This window comes from Arachis ipaensis, chromosome B6 (genome assembly GCF_059453495.1).
Source record: "Arachis ipaensis isolate K30076 ecotype BB chromosome B6, ASM5945349v1, whole genome shotgun sequence".
Classification (NCBI taxonomy): Eukaryota; Viridiplantae; Streptophyta; class Magnoliopsida; order Fabales; family Fabaceae; genus Arachis; species Arachis ipaensis.
Window position 1 is genome coordinate 22,599,933 of NC_142441.1, and position 22,396 is coordinate 22,622,328.

Sequence of the window (22,396 nt, forward strand, 5' to 3'; positions counted from 1 at the left end):
ATAAGGGATTTCTAAATCGACTGGATCAGCCACTCGAGGATGGAGTTGTAGATACGTTAGTCTTAGCGGATCGTTGGCTTTCATTTTTTCTATCGTCGTCGTTATTGCCAGCACTCCCAACGGCATATGTGAAGCATATAGCCCAACTAGCATGATTGAGCCCTGCAGTGGTAGAACCTGGTCTTTGTGCGAGAGGAGACCTAGATAGAGGGCATTACTTCCTCCTGCAGATCCGGACGCGGCTGTTGCTCCGCTGCGATACCTTATCCCCTCTCTTCGCTATCTGTCAGGAGATGAATATTCTATATTTATGTTTAATGATTTTTCTCTCGAAGGCTTGATCCTTATACCGAAACAAGGTCCTAGATCAGGGACGATTGCTTCTTTTAGCTAAGTGGTGAGTTACCTCTTCCCTTCCTTCCTTTCCATTTAATCACCGACTATGCCTTTTTGACTACTACTATAAGAGGACTTGCCCTCTATGAGGAAGCCTTGAAGGCTTGGGTCAAATATTTGCTTTCTTTATTCAGCGTTTTTCTTGTAGTGAAGGATAGAACGCTAGCAACAACGCGATGATAAACACAAAACCAAATTGGAGCGTGCTTTGGAAGCTCTAAATTCACCTAAGTGTCTTGAATTTTGTATGGAGATTGATGAGGAATTCCCTCCCCAACAAAACTGAATTTGCAAAGAAGAGGTGTGAATTGCCTAGCCCTTTGTCCAAGATGTTTTCGAAGAGAAGAATCAGATATGCACTTGTTTAGGGACTGATTTCATTCAAAGATTTTGGGTTTTGACTCCCTTTACCTTAAGGCCAGAGACTGAAAATGGGGTAAGTCTCCAAACCTAGGTGGAAAATATGCTGAAAATTCTAGATAAAAAACAAAGAGAATTGTTTTATACTTGTTTGTATGCTATTTGGAAATCCAGGAATGCTCTGGTTTTTGAAGGTAAAAGGATTGATGTGTTGTAAATGATTGAGCTAGCTGAGAAAAGCTTCAAAGAATTCTGCGTAGCAAACACAACCGAGATTGCTGTTGGTCTGAGCATTTCAACTGAAGTTTCGGAGTGCCAAAAGTCATGGTCACCACCTCTTCTAAACCAAATTAAGGTGAATACAAATACTGTGTTGGTAGTGAATCAGGTGGCTGGTGCGGGTGCAGTAGAGAAGGACTCAGATGGGAATATTCTGGTTGCAGCGACCTGGAAGTTAACTTTGGAGGTGGAATCTCACATAGCTGTAGCTCAAGCTTGTGTTTTGGGTTTGAAATTAGCTAAAGATTGTTGTTTTTTGGATATTGTTCTTGAAAGTGATAATGCTGAGGTGATACTAGCTCTCAAGAATAGGAAGGTGGGAGATGACTATTTTGGTTCTTTATAGCTGACTGTCTGACTTTGACACATAGCTTTAGATCAATTATTTTTTTGCATGTAAAGAGGGAAGGGTAATAGAGTTGCACATGGCTTAGCTAACCTTGCTTTTATCAGTCCTGATTTGTTGTGGCTAGAAGAAGCTCCTGATCATATTTGTAACTTAGCATCATTGGATTTTCTTAGTCCTATGTTGCCTTAATCAGTAAAGATTTATTCTTTCGGAAAAAAAAAATTTAAATATGAGTGCAAATAATTACCATTTATTTTTTAAGGTACATGATAAATAAATTTTAAATCTTAGTTAAACAAATTAAAATTTAGATAAAGAAGACTAAATGATATATATATTATTAGAACGAAATTAAAACATAGGCTAAGATACAACAAAAAAAAAGCTTTGCCGCTAGTAGTTACAGATGTACTAGATATACATGATTTATATGGCTATTGACATGTTTCAGTGAATCATCAAAGACCTTTGCCCCGAGAAATTCTTAGGCACTTGCTCTGTTATATTCATTATTTGATACTTGATTGTTTTATTTCTATATATTAAGACACTAAAAAAAATGACCTTACATGTATGATGTATCAAATGGTGAATGTGAGAGAGCAAGAGAAGGAGCAAGCGATTCCTACTAATGTGCACTGAAATATAGAGTTATATTTCATATGTCATTCCAATCTTGAGAAGTCTCTTACGAGGAATTGCCATCAACTTGTCCCCTTGGCGGAAGTTCTTTCTCAAGAAGCTATAAACATAGTTGACAACTATCTTATTGAGGAAAGATGAATTTGGTTGAGCCACCACCTCTGCTTCGCCTAACATATACACCACACCCTTTTCCATTGCCTTGTCTATGAACTTGACCTCATCTTCAGCACCCTGGATGGGTGGATCAGAGAAAGTGGACAACTTGTTAGGTGCCACATGAACGATGGGATCCGAGGAGGCACGAGACACAATGCCTTGGTTATTATTGTTTGGAATTATTCTGCTGGAAGAATTAGCAGACCTTACTTTAGTTCCTTCCTGCAATATTTGTGCTTCTGCTTCTTTGAGTGCCATCTGATCACTACTTTCTGCTACATCAGCCCCCTCAGTAAGCATAAAACTTTCTTGTTGAATGAAGGCCTTAAGATTTTGTATCAATTGGGATTCAAACTCGATAGGATCTTCAAGTCCATCCTTGTAACCGTGTCTCACCACACACCGGAACATTCGGTACTCTCTAGCCTCGACATGGCGAAATAGGAACCTCTCCTCCAAAGCAACTCGGCTGACAGGGATGGCCTTGATCGAAACGAAGACAAGGACTGAATGGATGGATGACACACTGGCAATAAGATGAGGGAATATTGGAGGAATCCCCTGAACAAGCTCAGAGTAGAGAAGCCCCATTCCCGGAACTCGGCTTATGTCTGGGTTGACGGCCAATTCTCTTATGTACTCACTGGAAACCTTGTTTCTGAGCTCAAACATGTATCTCTCTTTGTGCACGTAATGCCAGATTCCCATTACTGTTGTTACGAACAAAGCAGAAGCAATTGGAAGAAAACCTCCACCCGTGAATTTGGTTATCTGAGATGAGAAATACAGAGCTTCTGTGCAACCGAATACCAAAATGAAAATAGCAACTTGCCATATACTCTTCTTCCATATCACCAACATTATCAACGAAACCAACGTTGTTGTGATCATCATATCCCCAATAACGGCAATTCCTGTATCGTTCACATAAAAAGTATTTAGAATTTTTTCGTAATGCAAAGTAATATATGCAGACATTCAAAAATGTTATGTGCAAATAAAAAAAACAGCCGCTAAATCACTCATAAAAATGTTATGTGCAAATAAAAAAAAAAACAGCCGCTAACATGATTAGATAGATATTATAAGCAAAATTAATTACCGTATGCATGACTAATTTTTTCTGTGGTCTTGAAGGCAGCACAAACAATAATACATGCAATCATGAACATGTAGTTGACCTCTGGAATATACACTTGACCCTGGTGTTTAGTAGAAGTATGCACAACCTTAATTCATGGGAAACAACCTAGACTCAGGGCCTGCGATATGATGGAAAATGCTCCTGAAATCATTGCTTGGCTTGCTATGATAGCAGCACCAACAGCCACCACAAATGTTGGCCAATATATGGAGTCTGAATGTTCATCACAAACCACAATAATGTGATAAGACAATTGATTGATAGGACTTTACTAACTAATGATCATAAATTCCAGGAATTTTCTCTGATTGCTCAACTTACGTGGTAGACTTTCGTAGAAAGTATTCTTCACTTTTCCAGGAAACTTCCGTAGAAATGCTGCTTGCCCAATATATGCAGCCAATATTGCAGGACATGTAATGAAAGAGAAGCTCATCTGCGCCATTAATGATAGTGATAATGATAATGTATGTTAGTGAAAATTAAATCACACTTTGCTATAATTTTTTTTTAGAAATACTAGAGTGCCATTATAATTTATTATTTTTGGCTATTAATATTTAAAAATGTAGGTTAAAATATGTTGTTGATTATTAAATTAAAAGAATTAGATTGATGGTTAAAAGTAATAGTTAAAATCAATAAATTTTGATAATCTTCTATCATTTTTTTTTACTTTTTTTAATAAGTATAGAAACTGATTTTTAATTAATTAATATTATTAGTCATTTTTTATTTTTTAAAAATTTATATCTTTTGGAAAATTTAGAGGTTTAAAAATTAAAAATTAGAATTTAAAATTAAACGTTTATAAAAAATTGACTGATATTAGTGAAAAAATAACGTTTATGTAAATTTTTTTTAAAATAAGAATAATTTAACAAATTTAACAATTACTTCTTGAAAAATATAGTTTTACACTAGACTTATAGATTATTTTTTTTTTAAAAAAACTTTAAGTACTAAATAACTCTCTGAAAATTTGAATGTCTATCTCAAATTTTTTTAAGATCTACACGTCTTATTACTCTTATTTACAAGAATTTAGAGTAAATATCCAAATTGATTACAACTCAATAATTTTTTATTATTTTTAAAAGTCCAAAAAATAATCTTGTCAAATAAATTACTTTTTTTTAATCAAAATTTTAATATGTATTAAATAAATAAATGTTTAATAATTTTTATTAGAAGAAATTTAGATTCAATAAATGTTATTATAAGTAAAATTTGTTAGGAAGCAAACTATCCAATTTGAAATTCCTTGAAACGAATTTGAGGGTATATTCTAAAATTTAATATTAAAGAAATTGAATATATTCACAAAGACAAGTTTAAATTTATTTATTTACTTACTTGGATTGCTCGTACATTAAAGTGACCCAAGTCTGCAAACATGGCTTCAGATCCTATGATTATACGAATTTTAATTAGAATTAAAGAACAATACAACTTAACTAACAATATTGATAAACAAGGCATATAGATGCAACTCACCTGTTATACATAGAAATACTCCACCAAGTGATAACCATCCTTTCTTACCGTTGCGTTTGAAGTAATTGACTATATATTTCGGATTAAAAGCACGTAACACTCCAATATCATATTTGAACAAATTGTAGAGACCGATTCCCCCAATAAATGCAAACCATACAAAGATAATTGGTGCGAACGAGAATCCCACTTTATCCGTACCGAATCGTTGCATTGAAAATAGGACAATTAAGATCACTATAGTGATCCCTACTACAGCTTCTGATTTAGAGGAAAAGAAAGATATATGTATATAAGTATTAATTGAAAGTTTGTAACAATTTTCAGTGAGTTCACAGGAAATAAATCTGTATCATTTAGAAGTAAATCGATAAAAACTTAAGTTAATTATTTTTATGTAAAGTTAATAGTTAAATTTTTTTTTGTTAAATAATGATTTAATTAAATTTATCAAATCATTTTATAATTCCTATTTTATTTGTAAGTTTAAACATGACTAAGGTTTAAGTACCTTGACCCAGTGATGTACTGATTCCACTTACGGCAGAAAGGACTGCATGTAAAATAATGAACAATATGTTATATACATATCAAGGATCCATTCAATTCGAAGTTAGGAGAGGTTAAAAGCTAGAGAGAATTAAAAACCTGAAATTTAAAGAAAAAGGATGAGTGAAAGGGTATGCAATTTCTGTTATTCCTGTTCACTTTAAAGGGTATGCAATTTCTTATGAACATAATGTTATCTATACGAATTTATGATATTATTTTCTGGTAGAAATAAAATTATAAAAAAATCCTTTTTATAATATAGATTATTAAATTAATTTTTTAACTTAGTTCATGAGAATAATAAAAAAGTTTGAGGTCTGTTATACATACAAGTCTTTTTGGTTTACAAGCTATATAAGTTGTTTCAAGTCCAAAAAAAAAAAAACATGCACCCTTTCTACAACACGTTCACTCTTCCTCTTCTTCCTCAATCTAATCGCAAACTATCAAACATTCAAGGGACACCCAAACGTTCCAACTCCTCACGAAGAGTAGAGGAAATCAAGAAGAAAATATACAAATCTCCATAAAAAATAACTAGAAAAAAGAAAGAAACATTATTTAAGGTACTGTTTTACTGTTCTTCTAGGTTTTTCTTCTAGATTGTCTTTGCGGTGTGCCTCATCCTTAACCATCAAAACATTAAAAGATTTCAAGAAGAAATATACTGTCTCTCCCTGGTTTTGGGTGTATTTCTTAAATTCTTTGGGTGTATTTCTGTAATCCTTTGGGTATATTTCTGTAACCGTTTGGGTGTATTTCTGTAATCCTTTCTGTAATCGTTTGGGTGTATTTCTGTAATCGTTTGTGTGTATTTCTGAAGTTCCATTATCTTCAAAACGATTTCAAAGCTTGATTTCAGAAACCATGAAAATCGAAAAAAACGAAACAAAGAGAGAACGCACGAAGGATATCCAACAAATTTGGCAAGAAACTCGGAAAAAGAAACGAAATCTTTTGAAAAATGTAAGTTATATATTTGCGCTTTAATTGATTTGAATTGATTTAAAATTCTGTTAAAAAGGCACGTAACATAAGCAGCGCGTTTAATGGGTAGGTTTCGTTCAAACTTGTAAAACTTGTAAATGCAAAACACTTGTATGTAGAGATTAATCCAAAAAAATTTTACACCAATTCATAAATTCGGCCTAATCTATCTATTCTATCTATTCTATTTTATTATATAAAAATTGGATTTCTGCACTTAATGATGGAGCTGACGTGGCATGCTTTTGAGAGTGTTTCCCAATTTACTTATTTTAACGCATGAAATACAAGTTATTACGATAAACAAACTATATCAACTAATTGATTTGATTAGATATTTAAATATTATATAATTTATTATAATTTATATCAATTTGATTTGGTAGTATTTCCTAATTTATTTATTTTAATATTCTGTTAGTATTTTTTAATTTATTTCTTTTAATTTATTAAATCAAATTTATTGTGTGTACTAATTAATTAATTTGATTAATTTATTAGTTATTAAAATAATAAACTTATGAATAAAATAGGCAACTATGATATTTTCAACTAATAATCAAATCAAATCAAATCATATATATTGAGCTAAATTCAACTCTGAAAGTAGTACTTATATTTGAGCGTGACACTCATTAAACCTTAAAATTCAAATAAAATAGTATCTAAAGTCTAAAAGATAATATATCTAAAATCCAAAAGATAATTATCTAAAGAACAAAAGATAATATCTGATTTTATTCTCATTTAATTCCAAATAAAAAATAATTATGACTTATTCAATTTAACATCTATCTACTTAATATACTAAAACAGGGTTTTTTCCTAACTAATGAAAGTGAAATGTCAATTCCTCATGAATTCATTTTCCCTCCAAAATGAATGCATTTAATGAATAATGTATAATTATACTAATTTAGAAAAATGTATTTATTATAATTATATAAAATCAATATTTAATGCATTATTAAATTACTTATCAATTATCAATCAAAAATATTTTTAATCATTTTAATGAATAATGCATAATTATACTAATTTAAAAATATATATTTATTATAATTATATAAAATTAATATTTAATGCTAATTATCAATCAAAAGTATTTTTAATCATTTTAATTATATTGATACAATTTTAATTCTTATTCACTATCCACTAATTTTATTAATAGCAAGTTGTTACTTTAATGGTAACCCATTTATAATAATAATAATAATAATAATAATAATAATAATAATAATAATAATAATAATAATTTTATTAGGATAAATATCAAATTCTATTTCTAATATAAAAATATAAAATTTTATTTTTTCCATTTTTATTTTACTACTATAAAAGACCATATATGTTAGAAGAAAATATCATTTGTTTATCAATTATTCTTTCATTGGATAGCTTTTACAACAATTCTTTTTCTTCCTATGAAGCGTCGTTGCAAGAAGGCAACTATTGTGGACACAAACTACCATACTCTCCAACTCCAGTGCTCATCATTCGGAGCTATGTATAATATGTTATCCATGAAGCATTTATAGACCATGGAGTTATCATGCATGCATAAATAAAAAAAGTTTCTTATTTAAATTTAAGTCATTTACTTGTTTGTGTGGTATATTGTAGTGTAAAATTACTTTCAATCTATTATCTAACTATTATATAAAATTAAAATCGTATTAATGAATTTAATATTAAAGTTAATTTAACTTTTTATTTAGAGTGTTTTTCTATTTTTAGTCTAATCAACCTAAACTATTCAATTATGAATAGTCAGTTCTATCTTATTTTATATTATTATAACTAATTAAAATTAATAAAATTTAATAATATAATTCTATGATATATTTTTATATTTAGTTCCATCCATTTAAGCTATATAATAATTACTTTAATTTTTATATTTTATAATGTAATACTACATACATACATTAATAGCAAAATAATATAGTAAATTATATATCATGTTTTAATATTAAATATAAAATTAATACATACAAAAATTTTCAAATTTTTAAATCAATACGGATCATGATAAGTAATAACAATGTTTTTTTATGGCATAAACAAAGAAATACAGAGTCTTAAGTTTTGCATATAAAATTTTAGGAACATGTTATATATACAAATATAATTGCATAGTGTTAATTTTTTTTAATAGTATATACCAATGACTCTAATTTTATTTCATGATCAAACTAAAAAAAAGTTGTGATTTTAAAGATAATCAGAAAAACACAACGAAATTGATAAAAAAAAAATAGTTAACTTATATTATTTTATTAATTTATTCAATATATTAAATTATTTTTATTTATATTAAGATTAATTTTAAATGTTTTAAAATAAAAAATATAATTAATTATAATTTGCATCTTAAATTATGTTGAGTACATGATATTCTATTGTGTTGCTAAAAGTACATTATATTCAAATTCTCATACTTAATCCGAATCATAGGCAAAACACTGAATGAAATGCAAGTAAACATAAATGTATATTCTTTTATCCAACGTCTTTAGAATACTCATAAAATTAATGCAAATTCATATTATCACTCAAGCATATCATCATTATGCAAATTACAAATAATGTGAGTCTGCAATTTGAGCCCAATTAGTTTTGATATTATGTCAATTTTGAACTTGAAATCTAGAAAATCCAAACCATATTATATCTCATAAGACATTGGCTCTCTCCATAAGAATTAATCGCAAGTAAGATTAGTTCTTAATAATTTACATGTAGTTTTCCATTGAATTTTGCATTATATTTGCTTGGATTTGACTTGAATTTGGAACTCTTATTTTTCCCTATTAAGATGTTGGCCCTTAGCATTCTCCTCTTGAAAAACTTTATGCAAGAGAAATTCAATATTTCTCAAATTATTACTTTATTCCCACCAAATCCTCATATTTAAAATATATCTTTTGCACTCATCTATTCTGTCTCTATCAATATCTTTGGTAAGTCCTCTCTTTTTTGAATATGGACATTAAGCCGAAAGAAATGGACAGTGAAAAAGGAAAGGCTACTTTGACCTAAATGGTTTTTATCCAGAATTAGGCCATATAGCAGCATCATTCACATGAACATTCATTTATTGTTGATGTGAGTGCTTATTGTCGTCTTGGATAGTGAGAGGTGCGACGGGAGAGTTCTGGGGTGGCAGTGATGGGTCCAGGAGAAGGGGGGTTGGCAGTGAGTTTGAGGAGCAAATTCGTCTAAAAGTTGATTATTTTTAATGGAATGAACCATTTGAAAATTTTAATGGATGTTATGAATTTTTAAAAAATGTTGGAGATGATTTTGATTTTTGGCAAAAATTTTAAGAACCAAAACAATATTTTACTCATTTGAAAACTTTCAGCGATTAAGTGTTTATTTAAAACCATTAGAACAAAATCCTTTTATTTTATTGAGTGTTAGATAGTAGAGAATTCTTCCTTGATTTGAGCAACTTTTGCCATGACTATTCACATTTCACTCTTTTCTTTCAACCATCCATGAGAATTCGATGGGTATTGTGCCAGTTTCATAAAGGAAATATCATTTTTGTATTGCTTTCTTATTTTAAATTCTCGTCAACAAAACAGTGAAAATTAGAAAATAGGAAGCCTTGAGAATAAAAAATTCAGTGACGAGAATAGAATAAAATTAATATATGTATTATCCAGCACAAAACAAAACTGGTCATTCTTGGAGTCCCAGTACTCAGCAAAACCACTCTCAGACTCAACCTGTTTGGTGGGTTCGAGTGCCCCTAGTTTCTCAAAGCTGCACTTGGTTGGGTAACAGTGAGCTAAAGACAGAGCCAACGAGCTCTGGAAAAAGAACAAGAAAGGCAAGTCTTAAAGAAAGCAACTAATGATAATTGGCCATAATTGGAATTTGGAATTTGGAATGAAGAGGTTTGAAGCATGGGGGACCAGCTTATAGGTGCTGTATTTATGGAGGTATAATTCTACAATATTATTAGGAATTTGGTGGCCAAGCTGAGGAGGTGTTAGTTTGAATTTATGCTGTATGTGTATGGTGTGGCTGCGTGACTGCTTTGGCCTTTATTGGCAAGCACGTATGTCTCCATCGGAAATACCACCTCTCCATCAAATGGGCAACATTTCTCTTTTTCATTTGTTTTTTTTTTTTAATTTAATTTTGATGCATATCAAATATAAAATTTTACACGTATTTTTAATTACATAGTATTTGTTTTGTCGATTTTTTACAAATCGATGGTGGTTTGATATCTAATGATCTAGGAGCGAAACCTACTCCTCTGTGCGAGTACCAATTTTCTAAAAGTGCATCAAAAGCGTCTTCGATTAGACCAAATTTAAAAATAAAGATATAGTAAATCTGTAAATTAATAATTAAAACTTAGAAATTGAAGTTTCGAAAAACAAATAGATAACAAAAAGAAAGGTTTGCAGTGAAATTAAAGGAAAACGATCAAATGCCTTCGATTTGATCTAAAGACTTCAACATAAAAGACTTAAGGCAGAAGGATAAATTAATTAAAGAGAGTAAAGAACACTTGATAAATAAAATTAATTGAAATGCTAAGTTTACAAGAAAAATGAAATGAAAGAAAGAAGAAGATGGAAGGAATCCTATAGAAAATGTAACTCGATTGCAAACTCAAGAATTCGTTGGGATGTGAGAGTGCTAGAGTGTTTTTTCTAAGTAAAAGTTCCAACCCCTCTTCACTAAGATTTTCTAATATTTATAGGCTAATTTTACATAACTGACGATTAATTGGTAATTAATTAAAATTAAATACAATGCAGTCTTCCTTGGTAATCGTTTCCGCCGTATGATTGTAGATATTCCCCATGATCTCCTCGTGCAATAAAAGCTATTAACTTTCCACTTTCACAACTAATCGATCAACTCTTTCGAAGGCCTTATTCATCTCTTCGAATCGAATCTTCTGCTCGATTTGGCTTACTCGATTAACAAAATAAACGAAATCTATTTCAGCACCGATTACTTCAAACTTCAAACCTGCGCATACGCGTCTTCTCGAGAGACCACACTTAACTAATTTCGATTCAACCCACTTTTATCGAAAATACTTCTTCGATCAACAAATTGCCCCCTTGGATTAATGTGGTTGGCTTCGATATTATTATCGAACAATAAAACACTTAATCCAAAAGACGTTAATTTTCAAACCAATAATAATTGTCATTTAAACTCCCCATTACTACTGATCCACTCGACACGTCTCCCGAGGCTTGCGCTTTCTATTTCCACCACTTCATCTTCTTCACGAAGTTACCTCTATCTGCATTTCTTCTACAGTAACGGCTACAGTGATACTATTAAATTTCACCCTTCCTTCTTTATTTGAATCTCTTGAATTCATTATTCTCTGAACTTCCTTCGCATCCAAACTTTCTCACAAAATCTCCAACCTTCAATTCTCCTTGACAATGGCTGGTTCTTCCTCTCGTGCCGCTACTCAAGATAAGGGTAAAGGCCATGCAACAGTACCGCCATCTCTGCCAGCCCTTCGCATCCTTAATCAAATCAACGATAAAATCATTGATGACCCCCATCTAAAAGTCAATGATACCAGAATTCTAATCCCCTTCACAATCGGTTCAGATACACACTGCTTCCTCGGACCGATTGAAACTCTTGAAAAGGCAAAGAAAAAGCTTTCGTTCTTCCCTAATGTTGAAGGAGAAGATTTACTGATAAACCAAGCTTTTAACATTTCTCACTTCATTAATCAGAAGCCTTTTCAAAACAACCCAAAAATTAAACCTCGAAGGTTCAATTTTATAACTTGGTATCAATGCCTCGAACCCACAAAGGGTGCTACCTGGGGAGCCCTAGGAATACAAGAACTGTTAAGGCTTTCTCACTTTTCACTCACTACACATCCTTGGATGATTGGAGCAGTGACATGTTTCTGGAACAGAACTACCAATAATTTCCACCTTCCTTGTGGAATGATCGGAATGTCTCTCCTTGATGTAGCCGTTATTACAGGACTCCCGATAAATTCTCCAGACTGCATTCCTGACATGCAACCTCAACATCAATACAACGTCACTTTCAAGACCCCTTACAGTGACTTCATCGCTCATAATATGGGTGAGGATGGTACAGAAATCACTAATGATGAACATGTAGCCTTTTTATTCTACTGGCTAAATGCAATTTTGTTCTGCTCTCGAAGTGTTTAAATGTCGAAACTTTTCCTTCCTCTAGCAGCTCTTTTACATGAAGGAAAAGCTCTCAATTTGGCCAATCTTCTTTTCGGACACATTTTCGAAGAACTTAGCCTACTTGTTTGTGACCTCCAGGACAAAAAAATAATCAACACAGGAGGTCCACTTTGGCTTCTTCAATTATGGCTGAATGCCATTTTCAAAAACTACATGATAAAACCTGTAGGGGGCAACACCGAAAAATAACACATCGAAGGTTTTCATTTGTCTGATTACAAACCCAATTTTCCAAACGCCCAATCGGACGAAGACAAATTTTGGGCTATTTTCTCTCTTTTCCATTCTTGCAGAAATTTTGATAATGATCAACTCAATTTCACTCCTTTTTTGCGTCGCAACTGCGGTCCTGTCTGGCTCGATGGTTTCCTCTTTCCAAACACTAATGAGAAAAGCAAACTTGCAAATCGAACTTGGGCACATCTATTGGCTGTTCAAGTAATACCAATAGGGCTACCACAGTACAAGAAGGAAAGGTTCAAAATAACCTTATACGCTCCTCATTTGATCGCAAGACAGTTGGGATTCACTCAGGCTATCCCAACCCCTCAACCTCGACACAGTGAACCGTTCTGTCAAATTACTCTGACCTCTCAGGAAGATTTCAACACTTGTCTCTTAAAAAATCAAAAATGAAGAGACCGCTTCAACTTCTTGATTTATGAACGCAGTTCATTTATCACCAAATCCTGCCTTGAATGGTGGACCGCTTATTACTCAAGGTATACCCGTACCTTTGAAGACATCCAGCAAACTGCTATTCGAGCAACTGTTACTGAAAACTCTCCAAAAAGGACACACAAAAGGAAAGCTGAAGCTGCTCGGCCACCACCACCTAAGATCAGAAGGACTCATACTAAAACTTCTCGCAGAGTAATTCTTCTATTCATAACTCCACTTTCAAATTCGAAATGTCCTTCGAATATTACTATTATACATTTTTTAAAACTGTTTGATCCTGAACTTTTAACAGCTAGTTTTGAAATCATCAAGCGAAAGTGATGATGAAAGTGAACTAACCAACAAGGATTCTCTCGTTGCTTCCTCTCAATCGGAAGATGCAGCCGATTCTGATCCTGGCTCTCAGCTAATACTAAGGTCCAGAATTCCTCAGGTAACACATCCATCACTATATACCTCTTACTTAGTTTAAAAATAAATCTTAAACTCATAATTGTGTACATTTTATATTAGCCCATTAATGTTGCCCAGGCGGCTTCTTTCACTGGAGCTCTCGATCAACTAATACCTCAACAACAAAATGACCCAGAGCACTCCACATCACATGATTCAATTCAATTCATAGGATCCCTGTAATCAATTCCTGCTACTTGTCCACCTCTTCTTCACACAACACAAGTGATTGATCTGACAGAAAATCCTCTGCATCATTCTCCAGAAGAGACACATAGACTTGAATCAATTTCACCAAACAATCAAGCTGCACTAATTGAAGAGAACCAAACGGTTCCAGACTCCGATTCTGCTTCTAAAGCCACTGACACTACCAATTCAGATTCCTCTCGATCTAAGGTTTTTGAGACCCCTCCAGAATTACAACCTGATCCTTCACTCCAAACCCTTTCGGGACCAAGACCAGGGACATCGAATGTTCCTACCACTCCAACTAGTGCTACCTTGGATGACCTGATTTCTTTTCTAAATAAAATTATCCAAGAAAACAAAGTACCAGTTCCTATTCCAGCAATTTCAAGGCTTGCCACATTAAGACCTCCAATCGAATTAGAACCTGACACTCGGGAACAACTTCGATCACTCATCAAACTTTTGGATCATCCACCTACTTCATGGGTTAATGATCCAATCCTCAACAAACTCCTGGAGGACTGCTTGAATTCTTCTCTTGAATTCCCAACCAACACACCATATTCTGCTTCAATCCAAGAATTCAAACAACTTCTCAATGATAGCGTTGCATCTCAGTTTCAGCTTCAGGAAACTGAAAATGAAGAAGATACAACCAAATCTAAAATAGAAAACTGTCTTGTAACTGTTCAACCAATCCAATCCTCTCGTGAGGAATTTGATGTGAGAATCTCTCATGCTATTTCCGTTCAGGCTTTTCATGATCAAGAAGAAGCAAGACTCGAAGCAGAATTGGCTCAACTTCAAAAACAACTTACCACCATACGCCAAGATCGAGCCACCCTAGCCAAACCTCTGGCTGCAGCACAACAAGAGCAACATCTCCTTATCCAGAAACTTATCTTAATCGATACCGAGTGGGGAGAATATGAAAAATAACTCAAGAAAATTCAAACTGACAAGTTCAAGCATATTGAAATGCTTACGATTCTGGAAAATAAAAGGACAAAGCTGCGCTCTGATTTGGCAAAACTATTGGCATCTTGAACTCCTTTTTATTTTTTATTTTACTTTTGTAATGATTTCCTCCTTTTCTGAACTTATGCCTGTTGAATTTCTATATTTGCCAGCAATAGAAATATTTCAGATATTTCCCATTAATCGAATTAACCATTTTTCCTGACTCGATGTCTTTAATCTGATAGGTATTTCCAGAAAATACCCCTATCACTTGAAAGGGACCTTCCCAGTTATGGGACCATTTACTAAGAAATTTTGATTTCTTTTCCATTGGTAAAATAACTTTCAAAACTAACTCACCTATCTTAAAAGATTTCTCCTTAACTCGACGATTATAACTTTGAGCAATACTTTCTTTTTGTTGAATTACATTATCAAGTGCCAGGATTCACTATGAATCTAGCTCATTTATTTAACAAACATTGCATTCCAATAGTCATCAACTGGCAACTCACTCTGCTTCGATACTCTTAGGGTATTCAAATTAATTTCCAATGGTAATACTGCATCATGACCATACACCAACTTATAAGGTGAGGTTCCTGTTGAACCTCTTGGTGAATTCCGATAAGCCCATAACACTTGACTTAAAGTCTCATGCCACATTCGAGGCCTATTCCCGATATGCTTTTTAATCAAGCCAATCAATATCTTATTTGCTGCCTCTACTTGCCCATTAGCCTGTGCATAATAAGGAGTTGAAGTAACCATACTAATGTTCCTTGAAGCCGCAAAAATTTTAATTTGCTGGCCAGTAAACATAGTTCCTTGGTCATTACTTAACGTTTGAGGAATTCCAAATCGATGAATGATATTTTCCTCGACAAAATCAATTATTTCTGTTTGACCAACTTCTAACAAAGGAACTGCTTCAACCTATTTCGTGAAATAATCAATAGCCACTAAAATAAATTTGTGCTGCTTCGATGAAGGGGGGTGAATCAATCCAATTAGATCTAATTCCCAACCTCTAAATGGCCATGGCTTTATTATCGAATGCAATTCAGCCGCGGGAATCTGTTGTATCGAACCATGTTTCTGACATTCTTGACATGCTTTTGCATAAACGATACAATCTTTTATCATAGATGGCCAAAATACATGATTGCGATATAACACCCATCTCATTTTCTTTCCTGCCTGATGAACACCACATATTCCATTATGAACTTCACCCAAAGCAATGTTTTGATCTTCTCGACTCAAACATCTCAACAAACTTCTATCGATCCGTTTTTTGTATAACTCATCGGCCAATAAAACGAAGTCCATTGCTCATAGCTTTAGTTTTCTATCAACTGCAATATTGTGATCTTTCAAATACCGAGCAATAGGTTTTCTCCAATCGAAATCCTCCCATTCATCCATGCATAACACCTCTCTCTCATTTGTTGGTATTAAAATTTGATGGATATATACTAGATAATTTCTTAATATTTTCCGGACCAATCTGATACTTCGAAGCAATTTGGGCTAACTCATTAGCAATCTCATTATGAATTGGAGGAATATGCACCAAAGAAACTTTCCGAAAAGACGTCAATAACTCCCAAGCAGTTACTAAATATTTTTGTAACGTCTCATTATTACACTTAAACTCCTTCGACAACTGCTTTAAAACTAATTGTGAATCCCACAGAATTTGAACTTCTAAAGCTCCTTTGTCGATTAAAATTTCTAAACCTAAAATCAAAGCCTCATATTCGGCTACATTATTGGAACAAGGATACTTTAATTCGAACAAGAATTCTGATGTAATACCCTCTGGTGAGATAATGAGGATTCCAACCCCCGTGCTATCTTTATGTTTAGATTCATCAAAATACAATTTACAATAATTGACTTCTACATCAACTATATTTGCCCCCTAGTCATTCAGATCTTTCGAATTGTCTACAAAAAAATCTGCAATGACCTGTTGATGAGCGGATAATTTATACGCTTTTTGACATTATTTTTAGTATGTTTTAGTTAGTTTTTATTATATTTTTATTAGTTTTTAAATAAAAATCACATTTCTGGACTTTACTATGAGTTTGTGTATTTTTCTGTGATTTCAGGTATTTTCTGGCTGAAATTGAGGGACCTGAGCAAAAATCTGATTCAGATGCTGAAAAAGGACTGCAGATGCTGTTGGATTCTGACCTCCCTGCACTCGAAGTGGATTTTCTGGAGCTAAAGAAGCCCAATTGGCACGTTCTCAATTGCGTTGGAAAGTAGACATCCTGGGCTTTCCAGCAATATATAATAGTCTATACTTTGCCCAAGATTTGATGGCCCAAACTGGTGTTTCAAGTCAGCTTAAGAATTCTGGCGTCAAAGCGCCAGAACTGGCACAAAAGCTGCAGTTAAACACCCAAACTGGCACAAAAGCTGGTGTTTAACTCTAAGAAAAGTCTCTACACATGGAAGCTTCAATGCTCAGCCCAAGCACACACCAAGTGGGCCCGAAAGAAGATTTCTGCATTAATTACTTATTTCTGTAAATCCTAGGCTACTAGTTCTCTATAAATAGGACCTTTTACTATTGTATTTTGAATCTTTGATAAGTCTTATGCTATCTTAGACACTTTTGGAGGCTAGCCTCACGGCCATGCCTAGACCTTGTTCTTATGTATTTTCAACGGTGGAGTTTCTACACACCATAGATTAAGGTGTGGAGCTCTGCTGTTCTTCATGAATTAATGCAAAGTACTATTGTTTTTATATTCAACTCAAGTCTATTTCTTCTCCAAGATATTCATTCGTACCCAAGAACATGATGAATGTGATGATTATGTGACACTCATCACCATTCTCACCTATGAACGCGTGACTGACAACCACTTCCGTTCTACATGCAAACAAGCTTGAATGTGTATCTCTTGTGTTTCTAATCTAAGATTAGAATCTTCGTGGTATAGGCTAGAATTATTGGCGGCCATTCCTAAGATCCAGAACGTCTAAACCTTGTCTGTGGTATTCTGAGTAGGATCTGGGAAGGGATGACTATAACGAGCTTCAAACTCGCGAGTGTTGGGCGTGTGACAGACGCAAAAGGATCAATGGATCCTATTCCAACATGATCGAGAACCGACAGATGATTAGCCGTGCGGTGACAGCGTGCGTAGAACATTTTCACTGAGAGGACGGGAAGTAGCCATTGACAACGGTGATTCCCAACATAAAGCTTGCCATGGAAAGGAGTATGAATGATTGGAAGAAGGCAATAGGAAAGCAGAGGTTCAGGAGGAGCAAAGCATCTTCATACGCTTATCTGAAATTCCTACCAATGAATTACATAAGTATCTCTATCTCTATCTTTATTTTATGTTTTATTTATCTTTAATTATCAATCCTCCATAACCATTTGAATCTGCCTGACTGAGATTTACAAGATGACCATAGCTTGCTTCAAACCGACAGTCTCCGTGGGATCGACCCTTACTCACGTAAGGTATTACTTGGACGACCCAGTGCACTTGCTGGTTAGTTGTGCGGAATTGTGACAAAGTGTGATTCACGTTTGAGAGCTCCAAGTCTTTGGCGCCATTGTTGATGATCACAATTTCATGCACTAAGTTTTTGGCGCCGTTGCCGGGGATTGTTCGAGTTTGGACAACTGACGGTTCATCTTGTTGCTTAGATTAGGTACTTTTCTTTTTATTTTTTTTAAAATTTTTAAGAATGAATTCTAGAGTTTCAAGGTGATGTTCTTATCATCATAAAAGCTGATTGATTCTCATCAATTTAGCTGCTGAATGTAATGTCCTGCTGAAACTTGGCCAGCCATGTCTAATCTTTTTAGACTGAAACTTTAGACTAACATTGCATGATTCCTGAAATTCTTATTAAAAGTTTTGAATCTCTTTATTCTCTTTTCAATATAATTTTTGAAAAATAAAAAAAAATTTATAAAATCTTAAAATCAAAAATATTTTTATGTCTCTTGTTTGAGTCTAGTGTCTAATTTTTAAGTTTGGTGTCTTGCATGCATTGTTTATTTGATCTTAGTTGCATTTTTATTGTTTCTCATCATTAAAAAATTCAAAAATATTTTCAAAATTGTGTCTTTTCAAGTCAATAATACAGAGAATTGAAGATTCAGAACATTCAGCAGAGGAATTAAACAGAAAAAGCTGGGCGTTCAAAACGCCCAGTGAAGAAGAAAAACTGGCGTTTAAACGCCAGCCAGGGTACCTGGCTGGGCGTTTAACGCCCAAAAAGGTAGCATTTTGGGCATTAAACGCCAGAATGGATGCCATTCTAGGCGTTTAACGCCAGGATGACACTAGAGGGAAGATTTTGTTTTAATCCAATTTTTTTTCAAATCATATCTTTTCTATCATATCTCTTCAAAATCAATTTCTTTCCATTTTTTTATTTTTTTTACTATTTTCGAAAATCCTTGCTATAATTAGTAATTTAATTCAAAATTTTCAAGTTGTTACTTGCCTATTAAGGAAGGATCAAATTTTAAATTTTAGAATAATATCTTTTAATTTCTTGTTAGTCAAGTAATCAACTTTAATTTTAAAACTTTCTCTTTTTAATTTGACTTTCAATCATATCTTCTCAATCATATCTTTTCAATCACATCTTTTTTCAAAATTAATTTTCAATCATATCTTTTTTATTTCTAATTTCAAAATCTTTTCAAAAATCACTTAATTTCTTTCCCAATCTTAGTTTTCGAAAATCATCAATCAAATTTTCAAAATTTCTTTTAATTATTTCAAAATCTTTTACTTCAATTTCGAAAATTATTCCCCTCTTCTTACATTCTTTTATTCAAGGACTAACACTCCTCCACTATCAACAATTCGAACTCTATCCCTCTTGATAAGTTCAAATTCTTCTCTTTCTACCTTCTCCTTCTATTCTTCTTTTCCTTTGACACTTCAAGGAATCTCTATACTGTAACATAGAGGATTCCATACTTTCTTGTTCTCTTCTCTTTCATATGAGCAGGAGCAAGGACAAAAGCATTCTTGTTGAGGCTGATCCTGAACCTGAAAGAACCTTGAAGCAAAAGCTAAGAAAAGCTAAAGTACAACTCTCTGTAGAGGACCTAACAGAGCTTTTCAAACAAGAAGAAGCCATGGCAGCCGAAAACAACAACAATGCCAACAATGCAAGGAAGGTGCTTGGTGACTTTATTGCACCTACTCCCGACTTCTATGGGAGAAGCATCTCAATCTCTGCCATTGGAGAAAACAACTTTGAGCTTAAGCCTCAATTAGTTTCTCTAATGCAACAGAATTGCAAGTTTCATGGACTTCCATTGGAAGATCCTCATCAGTTCTTAGCTGAATTCTTGCAAATCTGTGACACTGTCAAGACCAATAGAGTTGATCCTGAGGTTTACAGACTTATGCTCTTCCCTTTTGCTGTAAGAGACAGAGCTAGGACATGGTTAGATTCACAGCCCAAAGAAAGCTTGAACTCTTGGAAAAAGCTAGTCAATGCCTTCTTGGCAAAGTTCTTTCCACCTCAAAAATTGAGCAAGCTTAGAGTGGAAGTCCAAACCTTCAGACAGAAGGAAGGAGAATCCCTCTATGAAGCTTGGGAAAGATACAAGCAATTGATCAGAAGGTGTCCTTCTGACATGCTTTCAGAATGGAGCATCATAGGTATCTTCTATGATGGTCTGTCTGAACTGTCCAAGATGTCATTGGACAGCTCTGCTGGAGGATCTCTTCATCTGAAGAAGACGCCTGCAGAAGCTCAGGAATTCATTGAGATGGTTGCAAATAACCAATTCATGTACACTTCTGAAAGGAACCCTGTGAATAATGGGACAAATCAGAAGAAAGGAGTTCTTGAGATTGATACTCTGAATGCCATACTAGCTCAGAATAAAATATTGACTCAGCAAGTCAATATGATTTCTCAAAGTCTGTCTGGAATGCAAGCTACACCAGGCAGTACTAAGGAAGCTTCCCCTGAAGAAGAAGCTTATGATCCTGAGAACCCAGCAATGGAAGAGGTGAATTACATGGGAGAACCCTATGGAAACACCTATAATCCTTCATGGAGAAATCATCCAAATCTCTCATGGAAGGACCAACAGAGGCCTCAACAAGGCTTCAATAACAATAATGGTGGAAGAAATAGGTTTAGCAATAGCAAACCTTTTCCATCATCTTCTCAGCAACAGACAGAGAATTCTAAGCAAAGTCACTCTGACTTAGCACCCATAGTCTCTCATCTAATTAAAACCACTCAAAGTTTCATGACTGAAACAAGGTCCTCCATTAGAAATTTGGAGGCACAAGTGGGTCAGCTGAGTAAGAAAGTTACTGAACTCCCTCCTAGTACTATCCCAAGCAATACAGAAGAGAATCCAAAGAGAGAGTGCAAGGCCATAAACACGTCTCACATGGCCGAACCTGGAGAGGAGGAAGAGGCAGTGATCTCCACTGAGGAAGACCTCAATGGACGTCCACTGGCTTTCATGGAATTCCCTGATGAGAAACCATGGGAATCTGAGGCTCACACAGAGATCATAGAGATTTCATTGAATTTACTCCTGCCATTCATGAGCTCTGATGAGTATTCTTCCTCTGAAGAGGATGAAGATGTTACTGAAGAGCAAGTTGCTAAGTACCTTGGAGCAATCATGAAGCTAAACGCCAAGTTATTTGGTAATGAGACTTAGGAGAATGAACCTCCATTGATCACTAAAGAACTGGATGACTTGACTAGGCAGAAATTACCTCTAAAGAGACAAGATCCTGGAAAGTTCTCAATACCTTGTACCATAGGCACCATGACCTTTGAGAAGGCTCTGTGTGACCTAGGGTTAAGCATAAACCTCATGCCTCTCTCTGTAATGGAGAAGCTAGGGATCATTGAGGTACAAGCTGCAAGAATCTCACTGGAGATGGCAGATAATTCAAAGAAACAGGCTTATGGACTTGTAGAGGATGTCTTGGTAAAGGTTGAAGGCCACTACATCCCTGCTGATTTTATAATCCTAGAGACTGGGAAGTGTATGGATGAATCCATCATCCTTGGCAGACCCTTCCTAACCACAGCAAAAGCTGTAATTGATGTTGACAGAGGAGAATTGATCATTCAAGTGAATGAAGACTCCCTTGTGTTTAAAGCTCAAGGATGTCCCTCTGTAACCATGGAGAGGAAGCATGAAGAGCTTCTCTCAATACAGAGACAAACAGAGCCCCCAAAGTCAAACTCTAAGTTTGGTGTTGGGAGGCCACAATCAAACTTTAAGTTTGGTGTTGAACCCCCACATTCAAACTCTAAAGTTTGGTGTTGGGAGGTTCCAACATTGCTCTAAATATCTGTGAGGCTCCATGAGAGCCCACTGTCAAGCTATTGACATTAAAGAAGCGCTTGTTGGGAGGCAACCCAATTTTACTTATCTATGTTATTTTCCATTGTTATTTTATGTTTTCTGTAGGTTGATGATCATGTGAAGTCACAAAAACAATTGAAAAA

General features: G+C 34.1%; 2 protein-coding genes, 1 non-coding gene and 1 pseudogene across 4 annotated transcripts; 1 reads left to right on the forward strand and 3 right to left on the reverse strand.

Annotated features, from left to right (window-relative positions):
• Positions 1–973: 973 nt before the first annotated feature.
• LOC148554865 (uncharacterized) lies at positions 974–1,381 on the forward strand. The gene has a single exon (XM_088490528.1). The coding sequence runs from the start codon at positions 974–976 to the stop codon at positions 1,379–1,381; it is 408 nt and encodes a 135-aa protein (XP_088346654.1).
• Positions 1,382–2,035: 654 nt separating this feature from the next.
• LOC148554866 (potassium transporter 5-like) lies at positions 2,036–11,736 on the reverse strand (annotated as a pseudogene). The gene is made up of 8 exons (XR_015885913.1): positions 11,650–11,736; positions 10,051–10,189; positions 5,338–5,379; positions 4,827–5,087; positions 4,686–4,738; positions 3,651–3,765; positions 3,288–3,542; positions 2,036–3,099 (listed from the first exon to the last, which is right to left on the reverse strand). The product of XR_015885913.1 is annotated as a potassium transporter 5-like (transcript).
• Positions 11,737–15,361: 3,625 nt separating this feature from the next.
• Positions 15,362–16,225, reverse strand: LOC148554867 (uncharacterized). The gene is made up of 2 exons (XM_088490529.1): positions 16,055–16,225; positions 15,362–15,829 (listed from the first exon to the last, which is right to left on the reverse strand). Exons 1-2 carry the CDS (start codon positions 16,223–16,225, stop codon positions 15,362–15,364), a joined length of 639 nt encoding a protein of 212 aa, XP_088346655.1.
• Positions 16,226–20,438: 4,213 nt separating this feature from the next.
• Positions 20,439–20,546, reverse strand: LOC148554868 (small nucleolar RNA R71). The gene has a single exon (XR_015888272.1). It is a non-coding gene; the product is annotated as a small nucleolar RNA R71 (small nucleolar RNA).
• Positions 20,547–22,396: the final 1,850 nt, after the last annotated feature.